At 39.3% G+C, this 26,273-nt stretch overlaps 2 protein-coding genes across 4 annotated transcripts in view; one reads left to right on the top strand and one right to left on the bottom strand.

The window, feature by feature from the left end:
* The window catches only part of RNF166 (ring finger protein 166), a 341,673-nt gene extending 318,884 nt beyond the window's left edge, over nt 1–22,789 (bottom strand). The window contains exon 1 of one of the 2 annotated variants that reach the window (XM_044081706.1): nt 22,372–22,789. In XM_044081706.1, coding sequence (XP_043937641.1) covers nt 22,372–22,538 — 167 coding nt within the window. In that variant the 5' untranslated portion in view covers nt 22,539–22,789. Of the gene's footprint in view, nt 1–22,326; nt 22,346–22,371 lie in introns of those variants that run through there. The other variant, XM_044081707.1, reaches the window with a different exon arrangement.
* The window catches only part of CTU2 (cytosolic thiouridylase subunit 2), a 753,975-nt gene continuing 750,217 nt past the window's right edge, over nt 22,516–26,273 (top strand). Inside the window, exon 1 of one of the 2 annotated variants that reach the window (XM_044081705.1) lies at nt 22,516–22,583. Coding sequence is in view for 1 of the 2 variants with exons in the window: in XM_044081704.1 (XP_043937639.1) it covers nt 22,962–23,023 (62 nt within the window). In the remaining variant the exon portion in view is untranslated. Of the gene's footprint in view, nt 22,584–22,816; nt 23,024–26,273 lie in introns of those variants that run through there. The other variant, XM_044081704.1, reaches the window with a different exon arrangement.

Here is a 26,273-nt window from a genome sequence, read left to right as displayed (position 1 = left end):
TATCTCACATTCATGGATAAAACAGTGCTTAAAAATGTATAAAAGATATACCCTACACTGATACTACATTGCAGTGACCATGAAACAACGGCAGACCACTTTGCAATTAAGCCACGATAATGGACACACCATTATCTCAGGGACAAAAATTCAAAAGGGATATTCCAGAGTGACTCTGTCAATGCTGCTATTCTGTTCTGCCCATTAAGTTGTCTACTCAGTTTAGGCCATTGCTATAATTTGGCTCCTAGAAAACAACAAAAGTGTAAAGACTTCTCATCTTCTCCTTGTCAATTATTTAAAACCGTATAGCTCATCAGATGAGGAACTGAAAGCACAACTGCTAGTTGTTCAAACTTTTTCAGAGGGTATAAGAATATCATTTGGTCTTGATAAATGTCCAAAAGCAACCTTTAAAAGCAGGAAAACTACAGCACCAAGAAAACTTCAGTTTGGAACAGGAATGTGATATAAAAGAACTTGAGCAAGAGGGAGTGTTTAAATATTTGGGAATTGATGAAGGATCAACAATAAAGCATGAAAAAATGCAAATGAAACTTAGTAAGGAGTATTTTAGAAGACTTAAAATTAATCCTGAAAACATCACTGACATCCAGAACAAAATTCAAGTTATAAAACCAACTTGCTCTTCTTGTCCTAACGTAAAGTTTTGGAGTGATTGATTGGCCTCAAAACATGTTGGATAGATTAGACAGGAAAACAAGAATGATGCTTCATGCTCACCAAAGGATTAAAACAAATCTGTGCATATCATGACTATATAGTCCCTGTTCCGAAGAAGGGATGGGCCTCCATGAAATTGAATACATGTATAGATCTGCAACTGTTGGACTGCACACATCTGCTGACCTCACAGGACCTGAATGTAGTGAGAATTTTGAAACAAGAGGAGAATAAATTGACATGATTCTGCTAGACTAAGCAGAGAAGTAACAATCGTCAAGCAGGAATGGAAATCAAACCCGAAGTAGATAAAAATCAGACAGCAACTGAATGTGCAAAAATAAATAAATAAATAAATATACATACATTATATATATATATATAAATATAAATAAGGTGAAGGAACGTGGAACAGATGAGAAGGAAAGAAACGTGGAAAATGCATAAATATAGTTGTAAGTATAGAAAACGTCTGGAAGAACCTAATGTTGATCAGGATCGAACACAGGAATGGTTAAAGAGTGGCAAATTCAAACCAAGAGATGAAAGGTTAATTAATACTGGAGGCCCAAAATAGTGGGCTACATACACGTTGGTTTACAAAGTCCATTGAACATGTGGGGAAACAGACAAATGCAGGTTTTGTAAAACAGAACTGGAAACAGTTGCACACCTTGTTGCTGGTTGTGTCCTACTAATGGCAGAAGGACTGTATACTGAAAGGCATAATAATGTGGCAAGATTGCTGCACTGGGGATTGTGCAAACATTACGGTACTGAAGTGGCTGAAAATTACTGGAAACATGAGTCACAAAGCATCATAGAAAATGATGAAGTCTACATCACATGGAATCACCCATTACCAGCAGTTCAACAGACAAAAAAATTGATACAGTGATCCATGAAAAGAAGACAAAAGTAGTATTGATCATTGAAATAACCACACCCAGTGACTACAGCATCTTGCTAGCAGACAGACACAAAGTCTTAAAATATCAGGATTTGCAGGCAGAAACGACAGCAATGTGGAAGAAAGATACCCAGACAGTTCCAATAGTAGTAGGAGCAATGGGTCTTATAAAAAAGAATCTACGATTGTATTTAGACACGTTACGAATACATGAAACCCCACACAAATTGCAGGAGTCATTACTGGGCACACTGCGGGTGCTGCGAACAGCACTTCTGGCTGACATCAAAGATTGAAACAATACTAACTTCATGAACTTTAATCATACTTTGACTTAGGAATGAGGTCCATTCCCATTATGGTATTAGGAAACCCAAAAGACTTGGAGAAATTAAAAAAAAAAAAAGAAAAGTACAGCTTGAGCAAAGTCTGAAACGAACAGGCAGACATGAGTAAACGGGCAGTAGGACAGTAACTCATTCAAATGTTTGAGATCCACAGTTAACAATCCTGAATAGGGTCCTAGTTATAAATAAGAAACAGACTAGAAAGCCTTCCGCACTGGTTAACAACCTTTACCAGCAGGGCTTCTTGCCTCCTTTTGTACCTACTGCATGTCTTCATGAAAAAGGTGCATAGAAGGTAGTAGAATTGAATTATCCCAGCAGTCAACTGAAGTTGTTTGACATTGGAGTGTATCAAACTCCTCCAGGGTTGTGTGAGCAGATTCAATCTGTGAAGAAGTCTGTGGTAATCACCCCTGGCTAATTACATAAAAAAAAAAAAAAAAAAAAAAAAAGAGAGAACCAATGATGCCTGGGCCAGATAGGAGTCACCACAATATTTTTTGTACAGTCCTTCTGAATCTTCAGATTTTAATTCATTTTGCTTCCCTCACCTCCATTTCTTTAAATTTCTAGGCAATGATAGCATGATCTATTATCTGACAAACCCACTAATACACCTGTACAAATGCACAATGTTTAACATCTACCAATGCATAACCATCGTTTTCACTGTAACAGCTACCACTACTTTCAAGTGAATGTAATCTAAATTAGTAAACATGTTAATTATTATATATTCTTTAATGTCTGCTCATAGACATTACTGAATATATTAAGTTTTTAATGTACTAGAGATTTTTCTCCAGAGTTCTGCTGAAAAGGGTTTTTTGACTAAACCCAGTCAAACAAACCCAGTAAACAAAAAGCACAATAAATTACTAAAAACTGGCGAAGAAAAAGACTCCTGACATCTGGCAGACTCTGCCTAAATAAGGAAAAAATGTGAATGCCTTACAGTCAGCAATGGGCTGTCCCAACACCTTAGGGGCTAATTCAAAGGACAATGCAGAGAAATGATAATGTGACGCAGACACACACAAACTTTCTGAAGCCTGCGGCTATGAGAATGTGATGGGTTTTTTTCCTCTCAAGTCTAATGCTACAATAAAACTCAGAAGAGTCATGACTAATATACCATGAAGAGTCGACATTTTGAATTTTAGTACTCTTAGAAACCAGTTGAGAAAGAAAAGATCATTTTTTTAAACCAGCAGCATTCCGGAACAAAAGGCAATATGGCAGTAGGACTCCTATGGTAAGCGGAGGAAAGAAAAAAAAAAAAAAACTATTTGGTTCAGATGATAGGGAGGAATTCCCCTGTAATGAAGTATGTGTATTCAGTGTCAAATGCAACCCTCCTGAACAAGCAGTAGTAGTAATATTCTTAATACAAGTGGTCACAGCTCACTCTATACACCTATCAATATGGCTGTATAGGGATTTTGTAAATAGTTAACACCGTAGCATATTCTGAACTATGTTTGGGAGTGCTTGGAATTTAGCCATGGTGTCGCTTAGTAGAGGAGGGATTAGACTTGGAATAGTTCCTAAAGGGTTTTGCCTTCGCTGGGTCATCAGAGTTCATTTTTACTTTAAGCAATACTGCCTTATGGTCAGATCTGATGAATGAGGACATTAACTTTGGGTAAGGAACATCAATCCTCCATTTTTACGAATATAAAGGTCAGCGATGTTTGTACCCCTGTAGGAAAATGGACCAACTGTTCCAGAATGTTGGTATTAGTGTGGGTTTGGGAATTGCTGAGCTTCGAGTACTGCAAGATTCCCAGTCTGCACAGGGGTAGTTGAAATCCTCCATGAAGATCATACCGGGTTGAAAGTGAAGGACTCTAGTACATTGTACATTAGTTTCCTGGAACATGGAAGGGGACCTATAGGTTGCAAGGATATGGCAAGAGACTGTTTATGGCATGTTGTACATATGAGTTACAATGGGTCATACACTAACTAGTCTGGATGCAAAGTTGTTTTTAATATATACAGACTCTGTTGCTACATAGATGTCAACACTCTCCAAGGAAAGAAAGGCTTACAGAGAGTGGAGTTTCTTTTTAAGAATTCAGGCATTGAGCAGTGCCATCTTCAGATATTCTTTTGTTGGTCCAGTCAATTCAGGAGATTTATCAGTTTGGCATTCCCTAAAAAAGGCACTATCAGGGTGAAAAGTCTTTGCCAATATCCAAAAGCCTACAGGGATAAGTGCAGGCCATCCTAGCAAAGCAGCATGATCCACCAACCATGTCCCTCCAGGCCGTCAAATACTGTACCCCCTTGGATTGACACCAGAAGCTAAGTCAATTGTTAATATGGTCATTTTGTGTTGGTAACGTGGCATCATCCTTGGGAAAGGTAGTATTCTGCTCACAGCAAGGCTCACACCTGCCTGACACAGACAGCTCAATCATGTCTGCTTCATATAGACAATAGAGCTATGTCTCAAGTCATCAACACCCACATGGACTATAACAGTCAGTCATACTGGTACCTGTGGTACCTTAACCATTATGCCAACCTGGCACTGATGTCCCTTATTGATAGAGGTAGGTTATAAAACGCCTGGCCCTCCAATGTCCTACTTGAATACAGGATGCCATTATTCTTTCGGGAAACTTGGCTAGGTTTAAAAAGGCCCACCAGGTTGTTAGCCTAGCAAAGATCTACAAAAGTCAGAAAATAGGATTCCAAAGGGAAAGACTGAGAGCTAGTCTATGGGACAAACTTAAAGGGTAGGACAGGTGAGTGGGGAGGAGGAATGCTAGCATTGTCATTCTGAAATTGCAGCCCCCCCCCTTTTTATTTATTTTTTTAAGGGTCTCATTTTTCCTTCCTGCCATCTCTTTTTGTTCCATGTTTGACAGAAGGAAAAAATGATTTTGTCTGTAAATTTTACAAACTTTTTTTTTTTTTATTAAATATGGGACTTGGAAAAATCTCAGATATCTGAATTAAATTTCCCTCTGTCAAACTCTGAGAACAGGAGTATCAGCATGGCCAAACAAAACCTCCTTGTCTAAAGTGAAGTTTAATATCTCAGACTTCACTGCATCAGAAAACTTGTATATACCCTAGTAGCCTTAGGCAGCATCTACACAATCATACACACTCTTCAGAGCATGTTTAGACACCCAAGACAGAAATTGTAGTATTCACACACAGACAGTACCTACCTTATATATGAAGTGTGGCAGAACAATCCCACAAGCTGTCAACACCTGAAAGAATAAACTGGAAAAAGGGAATTTTATGAAATCTGGTCTGCAGGGGGGAAATATTAAGTGTCATGCCTTTTATGGGGACTTGCTGCCGGCAGCATTTTTAAACATATTCACCAGAGCTGGCATACCTGGAGGAATGAGTGTAGCATATTATAACCTCTTCTTAGTTTAGGGAGAACAGCCACTTCACAAAATACATCACTCATCCTAGAAATGGTCTTTAGAAAGTGAAAGTTTGCTTAATGGATTTTTAGAAAATGAAAACTCATTTAATGGGACTGGAGAAGACGAACTTCCCTCTGAATCAGAGTCTGGGGTTCAGAAGTAGACAAAGAACAGCCCTGTCCCAATCTGTGCCAGAATCCTCAGACGTACGTTCCTCAGGGATATACTTTCTTATAGAAAGCCTGCAACAATTTCTTGTCTAAGAAAATCATTCTTATGAACAGAAAGTGTCTTTGGATCACCTTTTGTTTATTTTTATAAAGGGACCTTCCTGGGAGGCGAGTGACAGATGAGGCATTTCTTTTGGCCAAGAGGTCTCTTTCCCAGTCTCCTCCATGAAGAAACTTCCCACAGAAACTCTAGACTTGAAAACAATCCTACGATGCTTGGACTGGAAAAGTGAACAGCCACAGGGGACATGGCTAACCAGTGGTCCATGGTGTTGGAAGAGGCTACACCAGAGAAACCTGGACAAATCAGCAGGTTGTCTAAGGAACAACAAATTGCCACTGCACCCACCAGTGGCTGAGGCATCATCTGAGCCCATAATATAGGCAAGGGCTCCTATTCAGTTTTTCATTTAGCTGCAGCGAGAGAAGCACCAGCATATTTGGTGTACTCTTTTTGAAAACACTTCCAAAATATTTAAAAATGCAATATTTTCCATATGGAAGGGTTCCCCTACTGGCACTTATCTGTCAGAAATGAAGTCTGTGGCCAATTGCTGCTCCCATGAAGCTTTAGAGCAGCTTTCTCTTGAGGCTGCAAGAAATGAATAAGGATGTCTACACTTGGTGGGCTTTACTCCAAAGGGCTAGCCAATCAGCGGTCAGAGAGTGTAGTTGTGGGTGGGAGCCAGAGCATTTTGAAGACTAGCCAACTGTTGCATCCAGGGCATGACACACCTCAGATGCAGCAGTGATAAGGATGAACATTCTCAGCCCCCCCCCCAATATATGCTTAAAATAACTTAACTTAACTTTAAACGCATTACATCCGACTGACGTCTCCAGGTGCATCTGCAGTTAACTCCTACTGACACCTCTAGGCGTCAAATGTTGCTTGTTCATATTTGCATCAAAATATCTCAACCAAGAAAGGCAGTCAGAACTCCTTAGCCTCATATGAGAACTATCAGTTAGATGAATACAATGCTGCTAACAGTATGTGTGTAACTTCAGTGGTTGCTGAGATATTGTAAGTGGTTTACACAATATAATAGTTACTGTGTTCACTGTGATTCAGTCTAAGACATAGAATCTAAATAATGTTACCACTATAAAAATAAAGTTTGTGCTGAACAATTTACACTTCTTTCATAACCTGTATGGTTCCAGAGATATGAACATTCGTTTAAAATGTGAGGACATAATTGGATTCAGTCAGAAGGCTTAGGCTCCGCCCATTGGAAGTTCAAGTACAAACTACCTGAGCTCCATTGGCATGAATGAGTCAATACTGCCATCAAGAGAACTGAATGACTTCATAAAACGTTCAACATGATAGGCCTTCAAGGTCTTAAAGCGAAAAAGGAAAGCAAGACACTTAACAAGCAGACAACCTCAATGAATCAATTTAATGTGCCTCTTTAAAATCATCACCTAAATAAGTCAGACAATGGAAACACAAAAATATGTATGCATGTACGTATGTACGAAAAACTAAACAAGCTAAGCCAAATAAGTTCATAGGTGTGTACTTGGCTAATGGCCACTAGGGCCTTTTTAAGCCTAGCCATGCATCCCAAATCTGAGACAAGTTTTGATACCCTTGACAACTGTACGCAGGGGCTTGCAAGATAAACCATTTACAGGCTACCTGTGCCCATTAGAGACATAGGTGCCAAACCAGGATGGATTTCCTGTTCTCCATCCAATTGCCCAAATTACACTTCAATTGAGTTAGGGAGGAACTCAAATTCACATGGATGGGGAGCCTGTTCTAGAGAAGGGATAGTCTCTGGGATACATACTTGCATCTCCAGCAGGTCCTATTTATATCACAGGCAAGGTTAAGTCTTTAGAACGAGTAAGTCTGGTGCTGTTTGCTTTGCAGATATGCAGGAGGTCCACCAGGATGAAGTCTGAAAGCCAGGCATACAGCTCTCCTCAACAGCCTGTAGGAGATCGAATACAGGACAGGGCTTTGAGGCAGTCTGCATAGAACATGTTGCGTATGTCCTGTATTCTTTTAGTGAGGAACCTCTGTGGACATTCCAATTGTTGGATATTCCTGGTTAGGTACATACCAAAATGTGACACTGTACTCAATGACATGTCCAAGATAAATAGTAAAGCATGTATATTAAACAAAATTACACTTAAAAAAAAAAAAAAAAACACAGTGAGATAGTAGCCACAGCTGCTGGCAAAGAAGAAGAGTTTTATCTGGGCTGGAGGCAGCTCAGGTTGGGGAAGGAGCATGGCTCATTTGGAGTGCCAGTCTTGGCAGGAAGAACAGAAAGAGTGATAAAACATATGGGATATCTGCTTGGATGCCAGCATCTCAGTAGTGTAGTTTTGAAACTACAGAGGAAGCCCAATGCAAGGACACTAAAACAAGAAGTGATCCAAAAGAATTTACCGTTTTATCTGTCCTCAAGACCACTTTTCCCAAAGCCTATACTTTTTCTTTTCTTAAGGAAAAGTTGACAGTCCACCCTAACATGGACAGAAATGGTCATGAAACAAATGGATGATGTGAACTGCATCTACTGCTATCAGGAGAGACAGTGAGAGAGGGGGAGACAAGCAGCTGGTAAAAAGGAAGACTGCAGAAAATATAACAGATAGGTCATCAATAAAATGACTTAAGATCTAAACATATGAGGCAGTCTGCTCATGGAAGACAGAAAGCAGGACTACTGCACAGAAACAGTGTACAACAGGGAAATTCTATCTGATCAAAATAATTTAAAAATACATGGGATAAGCATAAATCTTAGAGGCAAAATAAACTGATGGCTGATTACATGGATCATATAGTCTTTAATCTGTCACCTATTAAATGGCTACAAGGCCCATCAACAAGGTATGACTCTGTGAAAGAAGGATCAGCAAAAAAATGGAAACTTAAATGTACATCGATGGCACCACAAAAGTGATGCTAGTCAAGAAGAAGTAATAAACACTAGTATCATGTGGAAAAAGGAAAAGGCAGTAAAAATTAATGAGACAAAGTACAAAGGTAAATATCTTAGAGTGAGAGAAAAAGGAATAAGACATACAAGTTGAGGCAGATGTCAATATAAATCCTTCATTAAAACCAAAGTAACCTTGATAAGCAGCAACTAAATTCTTTCTTTCTTCTTCTTTCTGCTTTTTCCCCGGTTAGGGGTCACCACAGCGGATCACCTTATGCCAAGATTTGACAAATGTTTCAAAAGTAAAGTCAGTGCGTGTGTGTGTGTGGGGGGGGGGGTTATGTAACTTAGTACAGTGCACCAGAGAAAGGGTTAATGAAAGCTCTACTAGCAAAAGATGACACATAAAAGTCAAGAAACAGAAGGCATGTCAAGGATGTGTAACAAAAGTGCTGATAAGATACTCATCCTTGCAGTACAGTGCAGAAAATGAAAGTCAAATGAACAGACCTCAGCAAATTTTACCTTAAAAAAATAAATAAATAAATAAATCTTTTGACATATTACTGAATGGTATCCTGAATCTTTTGACATATTACTGAATGGTATCCTGATAAAATGTATGACTACAATGTAACTACTATGGTTGTCAAGTTAGAGCAGGGGTATGCAACCTGCGGCTCTGGTGCCACATGTGGCTCTTCCACCCCCCCCCCCGGCTCCCTGTAGCTTTGAAAAATAAATGCCACTCTACCGCACAACACACACATATACCAAGAGTGATTGAGCAATAGAGTTTAAATATTGCTAACATGGTTTCTGTTGCCATGCATTCCACACGCACAGTGAGAGAGATCAAACGATCCCCTGGCAGCAGCAGCGTCTCCGGAAAGGTTTCAATCTCTCTCATACCTCTCAAAGTCTTACAACAAGAAGTCTGGACAGAGCCACAAATAAAGAGGAACAAAGGAACAAAAATAGGGACAGATTTTAAATATTGCTCTTACAAACTTATTTAGTATAATTATACATAAAACTTTATACTCTGTGTTGTCTTCATTTTAGGGGTCAAATAGGTTGCGTGGCTCCCAATAAATTTTACTTGGTGGGAGAGCGACCAAAAATGGCTCTTTTGATAGTGAAGATTGCAGACCCCTGAGTTACAGTATGTGATCAGAGGACCCAAAAGGGTATTTAACTTTGAATACTTACAGGAGCCCCCAAATATAAAAATGTCACTCCTTAAACATAATCTGTTAAACATAGCTCCCGAATGTCCAAAATGTCTTAGAATGTCGAGATTTTCCCTCATATTTCTAATCAGTTCTTCATAAAATAATAGCATTATATGCCAATGCAACATCTTTTACTCTTAGCAACTTTCTGAGTTTATATGAGGAATGCTTAAAATCTGTCCTCGATTTTGGGTCTCTTTTCCCACATTATTTTTGGATTTGTCCAGAATTCGAGTTTAAGAGGTATGTTGTTAGAGCAACATTTTTTTTTTTTTTTTTTAACAAAGAGAGAAGTGCCTTAGTTTTAGTTTGTAACTGTGCAACATTTAAGCAGTGTCATGTTGACACAGGAACAAAGCAAAGCATCAACATCCACCTACTGAAATACATACGTTTTAAGTGAAATAATGATCTCCGCACATGATTAAATAAACCAGATAAAAAACTCAAGCAAAAATAAAAGCTGATGGGCAGCTTAAGGGTATTGCCCACAAGACCTCCACACATGGTTTATAATGCCAGAGAAAGGCTCTAAATGTGCTTCAGCAGAAGTAGCTTGATGCCATGAGAAATCACACTGTGGGTGAGGGTGGACAGAGAGAGACGTAGCCTAGTGCAGTGCCTATGTACACAGCAGCATCACATTGGAGTGCCTCACTGGAGCAAAACTTCTAATCTACCCATTAACTCCAACATATCATGAAAAGGCTGGCAACACCTCCCACTGTTTTAGTCCAATCAAGGTTCCACATTTCACTGTGTGTATGTCTTCAGGGCAACAAAACCAAATACAAAAAATTACGGCTACAAAACAGCCAAAAGACCATACCGTATTACCTACAAAAACTAGACAGATACAAAATAAAGCATTAAAGCAGCACAGTACCAAAGAAGCATATTGTTTGCTGTGGTATGAAGAACTGGATTTAGTTACACTGAGGTCTGAGCACATGGGAAAAGGATTACCATCAACTTTAGGACAGATGCCAGCTACAGTACAGTTCAGAGTTATCACATTTAGGGCCACTGATTAATAAGAATGGCCAAAGATCATTAGAAGTAAAGCCTAAATTGCCAGTTAACATAGCAGTTATAAAACAAAATGTAATTTCTATGTAGAAGGATTGACTGTCCATTACATTCCAGCAGTCAGCATGTGAGACTTCATATAACATACTACAGCTGAATAATATGAGGAATGGGGGGGACAGAAGTTTGCCTATACTTAATGCCAGACCATGTCATGCTTAATATTCAGTATTATGAGTATTCTTCAGAGACCTATGATGGTAGTGCAATATTTTGGTGCGTGTTTCAGTATTACCATATTTCTTCAGTGTGTGACATGTAGTCTTGGAAGATATTGGCAAAAGTGTAATTTTAACATGTTGGGGAAAAAAAGGATATGGTTAAAACGGGTGTGATGACCCACCACTGAACCAGTAATCAAGAGCCTCAGTTCTTACCACTGGCACCTGTGGAGAACGTCCACTGGAAGGATAACAGGTACACACACAGTATTTCCAGATCCAGCTCTCTGCATCAAGTGCAATTTCCCTCAAGAGCACACAGAGACCACAGTCAGTCCAGGGCTGGTTTCTCCCTCTTTCTCCAGATCCCCAACAAGACTTCCCACTGGTATAACTATAGAGTTGAGTCAAGTCATCCAACACTCTCTCTCTGTCCAACCAGTGCTTCACATCCCTTCCCAAGTATCTGACACACATTCTTGGAGATTTGTTTTACACAGACACACACAAGGAAAGGCTAGCACAGGTTTACTAGCTATGCCCTCTTCTGCCCAGACTATAAGGTAGTTACCACCGCCAACAGAACCCCTCGCCAGCTACTTCTAGGCCCTTAACAAAGGGTATCCAATTTTACTGTGCAATATTAATACTCATACAAATGTAAGTTTGACCAAGAGCAAGGCTATTAGGAGTGGCCCACACAGTGTCACCAAATAAATATGCAAATACTCTCCAAACTTAAATATCTCTACAAAGATCAGCCATAATGAAAGGTTTAAATATGCGGAATGATAAACCCTAATAACCTGCGTAACAGAACAAGGCAGATGATGTGGTGAATGGTGGTTCTCATTGTCAGGCCCAAGATAGAGAGACTGAGCATTCTGTATTCTAAGAGACTTCTCAAAATAATTCTAAAGTACTGCTGCTCAGATAGCTTGCAGGATGACATTGTTTCTGGTCATCTGACTTTTAGTTCTCATGCAAAAACTCCCATTGCTGGAAGCTGGCAGGACTTGGCACCTACCTGTAAAAATACAGACACACACACACACACACACACACACACACACACACACACACACACACACACACACACACACACACACACACACACACACACACACACACACACACACACACACAAAAGGGCTTTTGCTCAGATCTCTGGCAGGTACTGAAAGTCATAAAACAATCGCATACCTCCACACTTTCAGGGAGTAAATTAGTTCACCCCAAAAAAGACAATACAGAAAGCTTCCTAGTACAGACGTTGTGTCTCTGGCTACATTGAAACCTGTGAAATAGCATCTTTATGGCCTAGCCTATAAATTTATTTAATTTCAGATATTTTCTAAAGTTTGCTGGACTGAGGTAAACCCTCCAGTTTCCTCTATTAAAACATATACATTCAAACAGTTACAACAGTGCATGTACATTTCTGTTCTCTCCACACTGTGCATACATTTCAAAACACAAGCACTTTACAAATACCTGCTCAACACAAACATCTGCACAAATCAGTTTGATATACACAGGACACACAGTTCTAGTATATCTTGCATGACCCACAGTTCTAATACATTTGTAACACAAGAATCTTGTGTAAATCAATTTGACATTCACAAATGGCATACAATTTACAAAATTCCAGCTGGCTGTGCTGGCAGTACCTCCTTTCGTCACACAGGGACTATTTATCAGCTTTCTTAATGAAAAAAGTGAGCTTAAAACACAAAGCATGTCTAATAGGACCCCTGCTGACCATATAACAAGCTGGTACCTACAGCAAATCAATAATGTACATTTCTGTAGCCAAAATATGATTAAACTGTATTAAGTACTGTTCAGCAAAGCTTCAAAGTCAAACCCAAGCCAAGAGGCACATCTGGGTAAATCTAAAAAGTATTTTTATAAAAATGTAATGTACAACCTGCTAATACAGCATTGGCCTTAAAGGACTAACAGTTCAAAAGTTGCCTTTCCAACACAGGTTATACTCGGCACAGTTAATATGCTTATGAGATATTATTTAGAATGACGAATACCATCATTCGATACATGAAACTTTCAAGAAAGCCAAAAGAAGCAACAAGATACTTTCTGCACTAAAGTCCCATTAAGCCTGCTTTTCTCAGGGGATCATCTCAGCACTAGATGTTAACTTATTTTACAAACACCTGACTGACAAAGATGTTCACACAACCACAGGATGTTCTAGATCAAAAACACTAATTAGTAGGAAAACAGTAAACCATGACAACTTGTTACACATAAATTTTAAACTGTGGCACAGAGGAATAAAACCTTTGTTGTGACATGGGTGGGGAAGTGGGTGATCTGTGCTCAATTAGTGACATGGGTGGGGAAGGAATAAAGAGTTTCTGCCTAGTCAACTTTCCCACGATCAGGGTGTAGGTGACATGCAGATGGGGTAGGATCATTCTATCATATCCTTGTGGAGGCGAGAACGTTAAACTGGCTGCCTCACTGGGGCATAGCTAATTTGGGAAATGTATCGGTCATAGGTCAGGCTTGTCTCTGCAAGCCACATCTCCCTGTCCACCCATTTACTGACATGGCATCAGCATGTAAAAGGGTAGGCAGAGTTACAAATGAAGCAGAGCAACAACCTCCATTTGCAGCTTCCAGAAGCGATTCCCAAACTTTGTCATGGTCTCATCTTACTGGGGAAGTTTAGTCATTACTAGTAAGATGTAGCTCTGGTGACCCCAGTCCACAGGGTTAAAATACAGGGCGATCCATACAAAAGGACCATTTGAAGACAGCCTAGACAAGCCACACTGCAACGGAGTGTCAGTACGACTGGTTGTGTTAGATTTGTAATTAAAAATAACTTGTTAAATTCTGTTGAAATTATGAACACTGCACTCACCTCCTTGTTAATAAAATAGTTAAATGTGTTGATAAAAATGCTAATCATATCATTTGACTTTGTGCATATACCTATCATTGAGGAAGAATGCCTACTCTAGTTTGACAAACTGGTAGCTGGACAAGTCTTATTCAGTCAAGTTTTTGCCATTCTGACCAGAATCTTACTTGCAAATACCTCTTCTTTTATAGACAACTAAAAATGTACCAGGATTGTGTCAGGTAGCATCATCAAATAGGTAGTCATGTAGTTACATCCTAAACCAAGAATTTTCATAAAACAAATTATTTTTTGTTCATTTCACCTGGTTACAAGGCATTTGCCGTAACTTCTACTTTATAGGAGACTCCACTCCCTAGTTTCAAATTTAGTCCACTTTAAAAACTGCCCTTCAATAAGATTTTGTTTTATTCATATTTAGATCAAGAAAAAATGTCCATCTACTTTACACTGCCACTATCCTCTTTTTGTTGCATCCATCTGTTGCCATTATTCCCACCTTAAGACTTTATATACCTCTTATTTTATTTCACACACTTGATGGCAGGTCAGCAAGATGATCCAAAAATTACCATTTTCAGCCATGGTCTAAAAATTATTTATTAACTTTACTGACCAGGTTGGTGGTCTGGTCTGCAGATCATTCAGATAAAAAAAAAAAGAGTAAATAAAATACTCACTGTAACAACATTTAATTCAAAATTTAATTTGGCTGCACACTATGAGGTTATTAAAAACTACTGAAGAATTTTCAACCAAGAGGTCCGTTGCTTTAGCACTTTAAACAAATATACAAGACCTGTTAACAGATTTAATGACCCATCAAGGCTGCTGAAGCACTATAGTTGACACCTGCCTTCTACCTGTTGAAATCCTACTACAGCCTCAGCAATGATCCCATACAATAAAAATGAACACTCCTTGTCGTGAAACAAATTTTCAGCTGAAAATCAGTACATCTTCCCTGTGCATGAGGCAGAAGGAAAAGCACAGCCACCACAAACCCTGGCCAAAGTTACAACAACACTGTTTGGGGCATTTCTGTGACAATCTATGGATTTTTTTTTTGAACGTCCTAAAAATCTTCCACTGTTGCTTGCAAATTCCATTAATCTTCCTTCCCCCCCTTTCTTTCTGTCTGCAGAATGATTAGCAACATTTTACATACAACACAGTTTAAATTTTCCTGCTGTCTGCAGAAGTAGTTTAATCACCAACATGAAAGTGTAGCAGCAGTGTACCACTATTGCAGGAAAAGAAACTACTGGTGTGGAGAGTATAAAAGACTGAGAATGGACAGCAGACGAAGTTAGGGTGACACCCTGAATATTAATGGTAGCTTACAGAATGGCAGTAACAGTACCCATGAATCATCAGGTAAAAAAGCGAGCAAACACTAAATGTAACAAACAGAATTAGGCACCAGTCCTACTTACTTTTTGTTAAATGGGCAAGTGATCAATTCTGTAAGATTGCTTTTTGGCCACTGTCCATGCAAGAAGGAAACAAATGGATAATTTGCGGTATCTACCTCAAATTAGATCTTTGAAAGGTTAAAGGACACTGAAGCACTAGAACAGAAGCCTCAAAGAAAAACAGAGACAACATCCAATATCCAAAAGGTGACATTAAATTGCATCAAGATCTACAAGTTTGATACAGCAGCTAAACCCAGAGCAGCATTATGTTAGACATTTTATTCAGGGTTCCCTTACCTATCCCAACCACAATAAAGCTGGCATCCAGAACAGCTGACTCACTGACACTACTCTTCCTTAAATTTAGCTGCATTTCTTGTCCACTAATGCTTCTGCCCAGCACTGTTGCTTCAATATCAACTAGGACAGCCACGAATGTAGGCAGCGCAACAGTTAGTGAGCAATCTAATCCTTCTGTAGGTGCTTGACAGTTCCACAACCACCAGGTGTAAACATTGCCCTTAATTTTGAGCATCCAACATACTTATTACCATAGCAACCTTCTACTGAAAAGGTTTTCCACATCAAAGGACTGGCAGCTCAGTGCGAGACCAATCAATCTTGTTTTATCATCCAGAAGAGCTTCAGTCAAGAAACTGGTACAACAGCTAGACCACAAGACAATGTCAGTACTTTTAGTTGCTTGCACCTTCAAAAGCAAAAAAAAAAAAAGTGGTGTAGTGATTATTAACTGCGGTATCATGTCATCAAGCACACTCAGTATGCTAATTCACAAAACAGACATCATGATCCATTCAATAGCAGACCAAGCAGCAAATGAAATGGACTTGCCAAAGGAAACTGATCATCTGTGCAAAACAGCTACCTAAAATATCACACTCAGGATTTAATGTTGCATACTATGAGAAACATTGTTTAGCATGACAAACACAAATGTTATAAGCAAACTATACAAACTCAAATATTACAACATAAATAATCCGCAGTATTTTTGTGAAACCAAATAAAAATTACTAAAACGGCAAAAGCAGACTTTTTAAAAACCAAACATTATGTATAGTCAAGTAAAAATTAAAATCACACAATGTAAAATAAATGGCATCAGATGCCAACTGGTATGTACTCCCCAAAAAACGTGACTAATATGGAATTCTCTGCATTTGTATTTCAAAGGCAAACAATATCAGCTGCAAATGTATGCAGTGTAAGCATTCTGTTGTAGTATACAATTCATAACACCACCAAATACCAATACAGTCAAAATAACACAAATTAAGTGTATAAAATCCTCTACTGCATAACTGTTACATTTATATTAGCTACTGAAGATCAACTATCTTAGGCAAATGTTCTCTCTTAAAATATATGTAATTTCTGTCTCAGACAATTATTCCGAAAAAACATCACATACAGTAGTTCAGTACATACTAACAGCTTTCATTAAAGGTTTCATCACACAATGCCATATTTATATCAGTGCTGCACTCACTTGCTGCATCTTACTGTGTACCAGATTTACTTTGGATTTTTTATTTCTGTCTTATATTCTTCATACGTTTTACTCTTTTTTTTTTTTTTTCACAAACTGTCCCTGTGCTCTTCTCCCTAGGCCTGCAATGAAAATTGGTCCAGACTCCTACCCCACCGACAAAAATACATTCCTTGGGGTAGGTTAGCTTCACCCTGAAACATGGCAAAACACACAAGTTAATGCTTTTGTTAATTTAAAGTCAGAAAGGACAAAGTACTAACTCACCTCTCAATATGAAACCAGACACAGAGACGTACACAGCCTTCAAGATTATGATTTAAAGAACTACCACATACATATAATCAAAATCAACTCATTATCACCTCCTAGCCCAATCATAAGAAGCGTACTTCACTCCATAATTTTCAGAAGACTGGCTAAAAAAAATACAACTAAGAACTTAAGGACACGGTCTCCAAAACTCTCTGCACTTCTGATCTGAAACAAAACAGTCTGCAAGATGAATCTTAGCGTCAAGAACAGAACACTTAGGATTTAGAAACACTGTGCATCTCAGGCGAGTACATGACAGCCCACACCTGAACTCCAGAAAGCTTTAATTTAAAGCTTTATGTTTATGTAGGCCAGCTCTTTTGCAGACTATCTGCAAAAATGTGTAGGTGAGCCAAGGTCAAAGAACTCAGCTTTAAAACAGTTTAAAGGTCCAACAAAAACACAATACGGTGTGTTTTTTTAAATTTCTGTATGTGGTTGGTGTTTTCCCATACTTTAAAAGGGAAAAATGAACCATTTCACAAAGCTACTTCAGAAAGTACGTTATGCCTCTGAGACCTTTTCTTATTTAAACCTAACCTCCAATATATAAAAATACTCCGATACAGAATAAAAGAATGAGTGATCATTTTATTCATTTTATGTTGGTAATAGTTACTTGACACCACTCAATTAAATTACTTAAAAATATATAATGAGGATATAATAATTTTTATGAATAAATGTCATCCAAACAGCATGTGTGATGCTTACCTGAAGACAAGTTTTAAAAAGGGCATTACAACTGGCTTTTCGTAGTATGGTCAACAAACCTGAAATCAATGAAAGTAAAAAATGCTTCCAGGGTGTGATACACCTTTTTGTAATATAAAACCCCAGGTATGACCCAGTTTTATTAGTGGCTCAGACATCTGATTGTTTTGTCAGTGTTAGGAGAGTCTAGCCAGGTGGGGGGACCAGTCTAGCCAGGTGGGGGGACCATACTGGGAATTCTTCTGGAGTAAGACAAAAGTTCTGAGAGAAGATGCCAGGGCTGGAGGGAGTCAGGAACAATCATGCCTAACCTATTGGTCTGGGGTAGAGCACATACTCAAAGATGTTCCCAACTGTCCACCCAGCCTTCAGACCTCAAGTCAGAGGTATCAATTTAATCAACTCACAAAACTACTTCAGAAGTGTTGTTTAACTAATGAATTTTCATTTGACGACAGTCTATCCAAGTAAACAACATGTGCTGGGCTTTTGTTAACTGGGGCAATGGACAGATGCTTAAAGTGTACGTTTCGAATGCTGCCAAAATATTTTACAAGTTTGAATAAAAACACAGATAGAGACAATACGGCTTTCAGGTATGACAATATGATTCCACTATAAAACGCAAACTAATGAAACAAATCACACAAGAAAATTCCTAATACAAGAAACCAGTGCATTAAAGGGCAAAGTATTAAATAACAACATCACAATTTCACTATAAAAAAAACCATAAAATAAACCACAAAAGCATGAAGATTAAAAGCCATCAAGGGCAGTTCTAAGTGCAAGAAGATAATAGTTGCGTTTAGCTGTGGCTTTGCATTTTGCTTCAAATATATACCTACAATTAAACACTGGCAAGACACTAATCTGTGCCAACTTACACAGTTATTGTTTACAAAATGTTTACGGCTTCATTACATCTAATTTTTTATTATGTGTGGAAGTTTAGCAGCTAAATTTTATCCTGCAGCTGAGGGTTTCATTTCCTAAGTATCCTCCTGTGCCTACTGTGTGACTGAGTAAGTCACTTAAAAGGGAATCTCCACCTTCTCCTACAGTTTAACTCAACTCTTAGGTTGCTTTTCTCCCTACAACATGACTTCAGTACTGTGTAGGTACCTGAAACCTGCTTGTACTTGATAAAACCTTTATTTCCTCACTTTGGTATCAAAAGGAAGGGAAAGACCACCCACTTTTTAAGCTCAACTTCTCACATAAGTTGCAGAGGAATCTGTCCACACTTACATGACATAACACAGACACAAGAGACATCTGTAGTCAGGAGCTTAGGCTGCTATACACAAGACAGAGGCGTGAAACTGTTTTCTATAGTCTTTATTGCAGACAGGAACAGAACTTACCCAGATTCACAACCGCTTCCACTTCCATGCCTTTCATAGCAAACCAGAGCAATTAGAACAGTCAATGGTTCAAAGGTAGTAGTCACATCTTTTGATAAATTTACTTAAGCAGCATCATAGTATTGAAAATGCTAAGCTTTAAATGTTTGTTATTTATACTACTTTACATTTTAAGATGACTTGAATGTAGTGTCAAAGATGTCTGTGACATTTAGAGAAAGTCAGAAAACATATTTTCTTGTTAAGTACCAGGACATTTGCCAAAATGTAGGGGAAGGGGCTGTCAATTCACCTTGGACTACAAAAAGATACTTTGAACAAAGGAGTGCAATTTAGCAAATGTTTTTGCTCCGGCTGTAATTCCCTAGGATATTATAAAACAAGCCCCGAGACACACACAAATGAGGACCATTCAAAAATAAAAGATGCAGCCCTGTTACAGACAATATATAAAATGACAGTGACTGACACTAATCCCATTATAGGTCAATGGCATGGAAATACACCACTACTTTCTTATTTCTAGCATGACTCATATATATATATATATAGCAGATTTTAAATGGATTATGGGAAAGAGAAATCCTTGAAGAAAAATAAGATCATGTTGATACATCAAGCACCATTAACAAGAAGCAGTCAGTGATTTCAAAGTGTTAAAATAACTCAGAAAACAGAGATAGAGTGGAAAAATAGCTCTATTTTAGTTCTAAGATGGAGTTTTCATTTAACCAGATAACTGCTCCCAGTTTGTCCTTGAAAATGGACTTGGGCTTAGAGAATTTACTCAATCAACAAGCAAACACAATGAAAAATATTAACCATTTTAATAAGCTGCGGTATTTATAAGAATACACAATTCCCAATTTTGCCCTTGATCACTTCTTAGACAGACATGTTCTAAATGCAAAATTTTCCTTTCTTTATTAGGTCTTTTCCTCTTTAGAGAAGAATTCCCTTGCTCCCACATATTAAAACACATTAATTAAAACCCGCCTCAAGGGATTTCAATCCTAGTCTGCTTTCTCAATGCAAACCATGTTGGGGCTGAATGAAATCTGTCTTGCTTGCCCTTGCGTCACTTCATCAATCATTCTGGAAAAAAAATCCCTAGACCAAGTATTTCTGATACGATCTGACTTTATTATGTGCTGAAAATCCATCAGTAGTGGGTCAGAGGTTGCCTTGTATGCCAGAAAGATGTCAGTTCTTAGCAGTCCGTAGGACACACAGTATACTAACAGAGCTTTGAGTCAGTCCATGTAGGACATGTTATTTATGCCTTGTATCCTTTTAGTGAAGTACCTCTTTGAGTGTTCACAGATCAGTGCTAGGCTAACTGCCCTTGTGGACCATTTTAAGCCTAGCCAATTACCCCATGTGAGAATCAAACCCTGTACCTTGTGTTTGTAAGTAAACACCTTAACCATTATACCAACATCTCTTCCAGTTGATGGATGTATCTGGGCAGATGCATGCCAAAGGAGGGATTGACTGGCCTAAGAGGTCTGAGTAAAGGGACACAATGACATCCCTAGATCTACACACAAACCCTTTGTGTATAAGCTGCGCAATACAGAAGAATTTTCTTACAACAGTGGACATATGCTGGTCAAAAGTCAGGTCACTATTCATACAAGTTCCCAAACCTAGAACAACTGGGTCAACTTTTAAGGGCGTATTATCAATGTGATACAATTGCACTTTTTTGGGATTTAGTTTCAGTCCATGATTTTGGCACCAGTTATTTATTGGGGACAAATTATCCTGCAGGACGGCCAAGGCATTTGGAGATTAAATAACTACCCCTAGCTTGCAGTCATCTGCAAATTTAGTCAACCGGTGCCCTTTAATACTGGCTTTCACTAAAAACAGATGCCAAACAGGACAGGTCACAGCACAGAACCCTGGGTGACTCCACTGGTAACTCTTTGGAGAGGTAACTTCCCCTATTTTGATTTCTGCCAAGGAGAACCCACATAGCAAATTACCTGCATTCTTTTTTATTTCACACCCACTGGGGTCACAAAACTGTTAGGGTTAAAAATGCACAACTCTTTTACTGGGTGTTGTCATTTGCAGCAGGATTATTTCTCACCCTGGTGCCAAACACCTGATAAGCTTTTTGTTGTAGAAGAGTGCATAAACATGACAACAAGTTCACAAATCAAGTTAGTTATACAGGCTAGGAAATAGAATACACTATCTCAGGGATGGAAGGAAGGACCTTAAACAGAAAATTCCAATTTGTAAAAATGTTGCGTTACCTAAGGAACAAATTTCCACTTTTGCAAATTGTTTCTTTCGTCTTTATTTTTAACAGATTCTAACACGTATGAGAAAACAATTAAAAATGCAACACCACAAATGTATAATTTAAACTTACTGAGAACTTTCAAACGTAACAGTATTTCTAATTGCTTTCATTCTAAATGATTGAAACTGTGACCCGACAGGAGAGAAACAATAAGATTGAGTAGTTTCATCAGCTGTGCGCTCACAGGGCATTAAAGATAAAAGGCATCTTTACAAGAAAACAAAACCACATCAAGACGTCTACCCCAAAAGGGCATACTCGTATAGAAAAAAAGTAGTCACTGTGCTGCTGGTGGGTATGGACTATGTGGAACTTCACGGCAAAATTAAAAACTATTTAGACTTCTTTCAATTTTATGCCCGCAGTCCTTTAAACTGTAATTAACACTTTTAAACAAAGACCGACAGGACTGGAGCACACAAACTCTTGTTCAATAGGTCATGACATACGTAAAGGAACAGAGCATCCAATACTTAAGCTTATCCTGTTGTTAGGCACTTATCAACTGCTAGATATAAAAGCATAACATGAAATTAGCAATACTCCATAATCGGTTACTTATGGTTCACTATAACCTTGGCTTAGTCCTTTGTCCTATGAATTAAAGAGTATGTCGTTACCCCAACCAGCAAAAAACTCTTTAAACGTAAAGATCAGAACTTAACCTTCTACCCATCCCCTCTCTGTCAACTGACATAACACAACTATTTTGAATATGACAGCTACTTGGATCAGCTGAGAAAACACTCCCCATCACTAGCTACGGATAAACAAAGCAACTAATAGGAAAGCAAGAGTTCTTTGTCTCTTTGTCACCCACCTCCCCAAACAAGAATTTCACCTCCTCCCCCGCCGCCGTACTCACGTGTGGCCACAGCTGCCAATGGACACAGGCTTATGGTACACCTCCAAACAAATTGGACAACTGTATTGTGTCTCCAAGCTGTCACAGGTATCCACTGTTGAATGGGCCCCTTGCTGTTGCCGGTGATGAAGCTGAGCCGAAGCAACCAAACTGCGAAACATCGCCATATCCACAACAGTAGAAATAAACAGTTTACGACATCGGCAAGCGACGTAAGCAACAGACCCACCTCCCCGTCTCAACGAAAAATAAAAATAGGGCTATTTAAGAATTACAGCAGCTGGTATTAGCTGTATAAAGAAGGAATCTGCTTATTCCAATATAAAACCGACATAAGTACTTCCATGTGCTTACAGAGGAAGGAAAGCAATGCTCCTTGTCAAAAAGACTGTAATGCTATAGCTTTTAGCACTGAATGACGTCCGCTAGTGGCGACGGTTTATCATACCACGTCATAACAACAGCATGTGGTATGGAGTAGGTTGCTCTAAAGCTGGTTATTTTCTGTTTCTTTTTCAGCTCTGAAGTCCAGATTTTTTTTGTTACTCTTGTAAGGCTGGTAACAGTTTGCCAGGTGTATAAGGCCAGCTATGTGTCAGATTGACGAGGAGTACGCAGTGCATGTTGAGCTGCACGAGAAATCTGTTGTCAGGTAAAAGTCTTGTCATCTTTTGAATTGCTCACAAATCGATATAGTCTGATGAGGAGAGAATTACTTAAGTCTGATATCGTACCAAATATCACGGATTATTCTAACGTAAATACATACCTCTCAAGTGTACTTCTTTACGAGGAACGTACCTCATTTGGGGTCTTAAAAAGTTCACGTTCCTCGAAGTTCCTCAAAGTTCCACATTGAAAGACTCCGTCACACATTCAGTGTTAGGATTTTTTAAGTTAAATCCATTGTAAATAGATATGAATCATATTAGTTCATTAAAAATCTTCTTTATAAGTAAAACCAGCATATTTAACCGTCCTGTGACCTTCCTAGTTGAAGTTGTTAGTAAGCCATTAGAACGTGTTCCACATTTTGCCCATTTGTTCCACATTATGAGGGCTACTGTGCCTCATTTTGGTGATGGAGGTTTGAGCGCTATGCTAACGTTTTCCACAGTGATTACCTTTGTTTTACTGTACTAGCCCACCGGCCGTTTCGGGAAGGAATGGGCGTGGCCAGAGTGATTGACAAGCTAATGCCTTTGTGGTATGTAAATGAAACATGATTGGCATGTGACAGTATGAATATTCATTCTGTAGTTGTAGTTTACCCTCTTCCTCAATTTAGTGCGATCTTGGAGTTGGTATATTTAAGTAGCAGGGTTGATGTCATGCTCTGCATTCCGTGGATATCAGGGCCGTGCTATTGTTTTTTCTTCAGCTGGTTTATTAGTCCACGTAGTAATATGGAAATTGCAGTTTAGACAAGTAAGCAATAGAGTGATGTTTATGAAGCTGGAAATTGATGGTGTAATGATTAATGTTGTTAGTGCATATGCTCCACAAGTTGGGTGTGTGATGGATGAAAAAGAAAATTTTTGGAGTGCGTTGGATGAAGTGGTGATAACTGTACCCAAGTGTGAGAGACTGGTGATCGGAGCAGATTTCAGTGGGCATGTTGGTGAAGGGAACAGAGGGGATAACGAAGTGATGGGTAGGTATGGTGTTAAGCAAAGGAATGCAGAAGGTCAGATGGTAGTGGATTTTGCGAAAAGGATGGATATGGCTGTGATGAATACATATTTTAACAAGAGGGAGGAGCATAGGGTGACATACAAGAGTGGAGGAAGATGCACACAGGTGACTTATATCTTATGTAGAAGGGCCAGTCTGAAGGAGATTGGAGACTGTAAAGTGGTGGCAGGGGAAAGTGTAGTTAGGCAGCATAGGATGATGGTTTGTAGGATGACATTGGTGATCAAGAAGAGGAGGGTGAGTTTGAGGGCAGCACCAAGGATCAAATGGTGGAAACTGAAAAAGGGTAATTGTGAGGTGGAGTTTAGGGGAGAGTTAAGACAGGCACTGGGTAGCAGTAAAGAGTTACTGAATAGCTGGGTAGCTACAGCAGAGCTAGTAAGAGAGATGGCTAGAAAGGTGCTTGGTGTGACATCTGGAAGGGGGGGCAAGGAGATCTGGTGGTGGAATGAAGAAGTACAGGAGAGTATACAGAGAAAGAGGTTGGCGAAGAAGTGGGATTGTCAGAGAGATGAAGAAAGTAGATGAGTATAAAGAGATGAGATGCATGGCAAAGAGAGAGGTGGTGAAGGTTAAGGATATGGCATATGAAGAGCTGTATGAAAGGTTGTACACTGTACCGATTGGCTAGACAGAGGAACCGAGCTAGTAAAGATGTGCAGCAGGTAAGGGTGATAAAGGATAATGAGGGAAATGTACTCACACGCGAGGACAGTGTGTTGAGCAGATGGAAAGAGTACTTTGAGGGGCTGATGAATGAAGAGAATGAGAGGGAGACAAGGTTGGATAATGTGTGGATATTGAATCATGAAGTGCAGTGGATTAGCAAAGAGGAAGTAAGGATAGCTATGAAGAGGATGAAGAATGGAAAGGCTGTTGGTCCAGATGACATACCTGTGGAAGCATGGAGGTGTTTAGCTGAAATGGCAGTAGAGTTTTTAACTAGATTGTTTAATGAAATCTTGGAAAGTGAGGGGATGCCTGAGGAATGGAGAAAAAGTGTTTTGTACCAATTTTTAAGAATAAGGGTGATGTGCAGAGCTGTAGTAACTAAACTGATCAGTCACAGCATGAAGTTATGGGAAAGAGTAGTGGAAGCTAGGTTAAGAAGGGAGGTGATGATTATTGATCAGCAGTATGGTTTCATGCCAGGAAAGAGCACTGCAGATGCAATGTTTGCTCTGACTGTTGATGGAGAAGTACAGAGAAGGTCAGAAGGAGTTGCATTGTGTCTTTGTGGACTTAGAGAACGCATGTGACAGGGTGCCTAGAGGGGAGTTGTGGTATTGTATGAGGAAGGCGGGAGTGTCAGAGAAGTATGTAAGAGTGGTACAGGATATGTACGAGGGTAGTGTGACAGCGGTGAGGTCTGAGGTGGGAGTGATGGATGTGCTTAAGGTGGAGGTGGGATTACATCAAGGATCAGCTCTGAGCCCTTTCTTATTTGCAGTGGTGATGGACATGTTGACAGACGAGATCAGACAGGAGTTCACATGGACTATGATGTTTGCAGATGACACTGTGATCTGTAGTGAAAGTAGGGAACAGGTGGAGGAGACCCTGGAGAGGTGGAGATATGCTCTAGAGAGAAGAGGAATGAAGGTCAGCAGGACTAAGACAGAATATATGTGTGTGAATGAGAGGGAGGATAGAAGAATGGTGAAGATGCAGGGAGTAGAGGTGGTGAAGGTGGATGAGTTTAAATACTTGGGATTAACAGTTCAGAGTAATGGTGAGTGTGGAAGAGAGGTGAAGAAGAGAGTACAGGCAGGATGGAGTGGGTGGAGAAGTGTCGGGAGTGATTTGTGACAGACAAGTACCAGTAAGAGTGAAAAGAAAGGTCTACAAGAGGGTAGTGAGACCAGCTATGTTATATGGGTTGGAGACAGTGGCATTGACAAAAAGGCAGGAGTCAGACCTTGACGTGGCAGAGTTGAAGATGTTCAGATTTGCACTGGGTGTGACGAGGATGGACAGGATTAGGAATAAGTATATTAGGGGGTCAGCCCAGGTTGGAAGGTTTGGAGACAAAGCCAGAGAGGCAAGATTACATTGGTTTGGACATGTGCTGAGGAGGGATGCAGAGTATATTGGGAAAAAGATGCTAAGGATTAAGCTGCCAGGTAACGGGAAAAGAGGAAGGCCTAAGATAAGGTTTATGGATGTGGTGAGAGAGGACATGCAGGTGGTTGGTGTGACGGAGCAAG

Source organism: Protopterus annectens, chromosome 8.part1 (assembly GCF_019279795.1).
Source record: "Protopterus annectens isolate FY-2018-M chromosome 8.part1, PAN1.0, whole genome shotgun sequence".
Taxonomy (NCBI): domain Eukaryota; kingdom Metazoa; phylum Chordata; order Ceratodontiformes; family Protopteridae; genus Protopterus; species Protopterus annectens.
The sequence above is the reverse complement of the archived record's forward strand: the minus strand, read 5'-3'. Positions and strand labels throughout refer to the sequence as shown.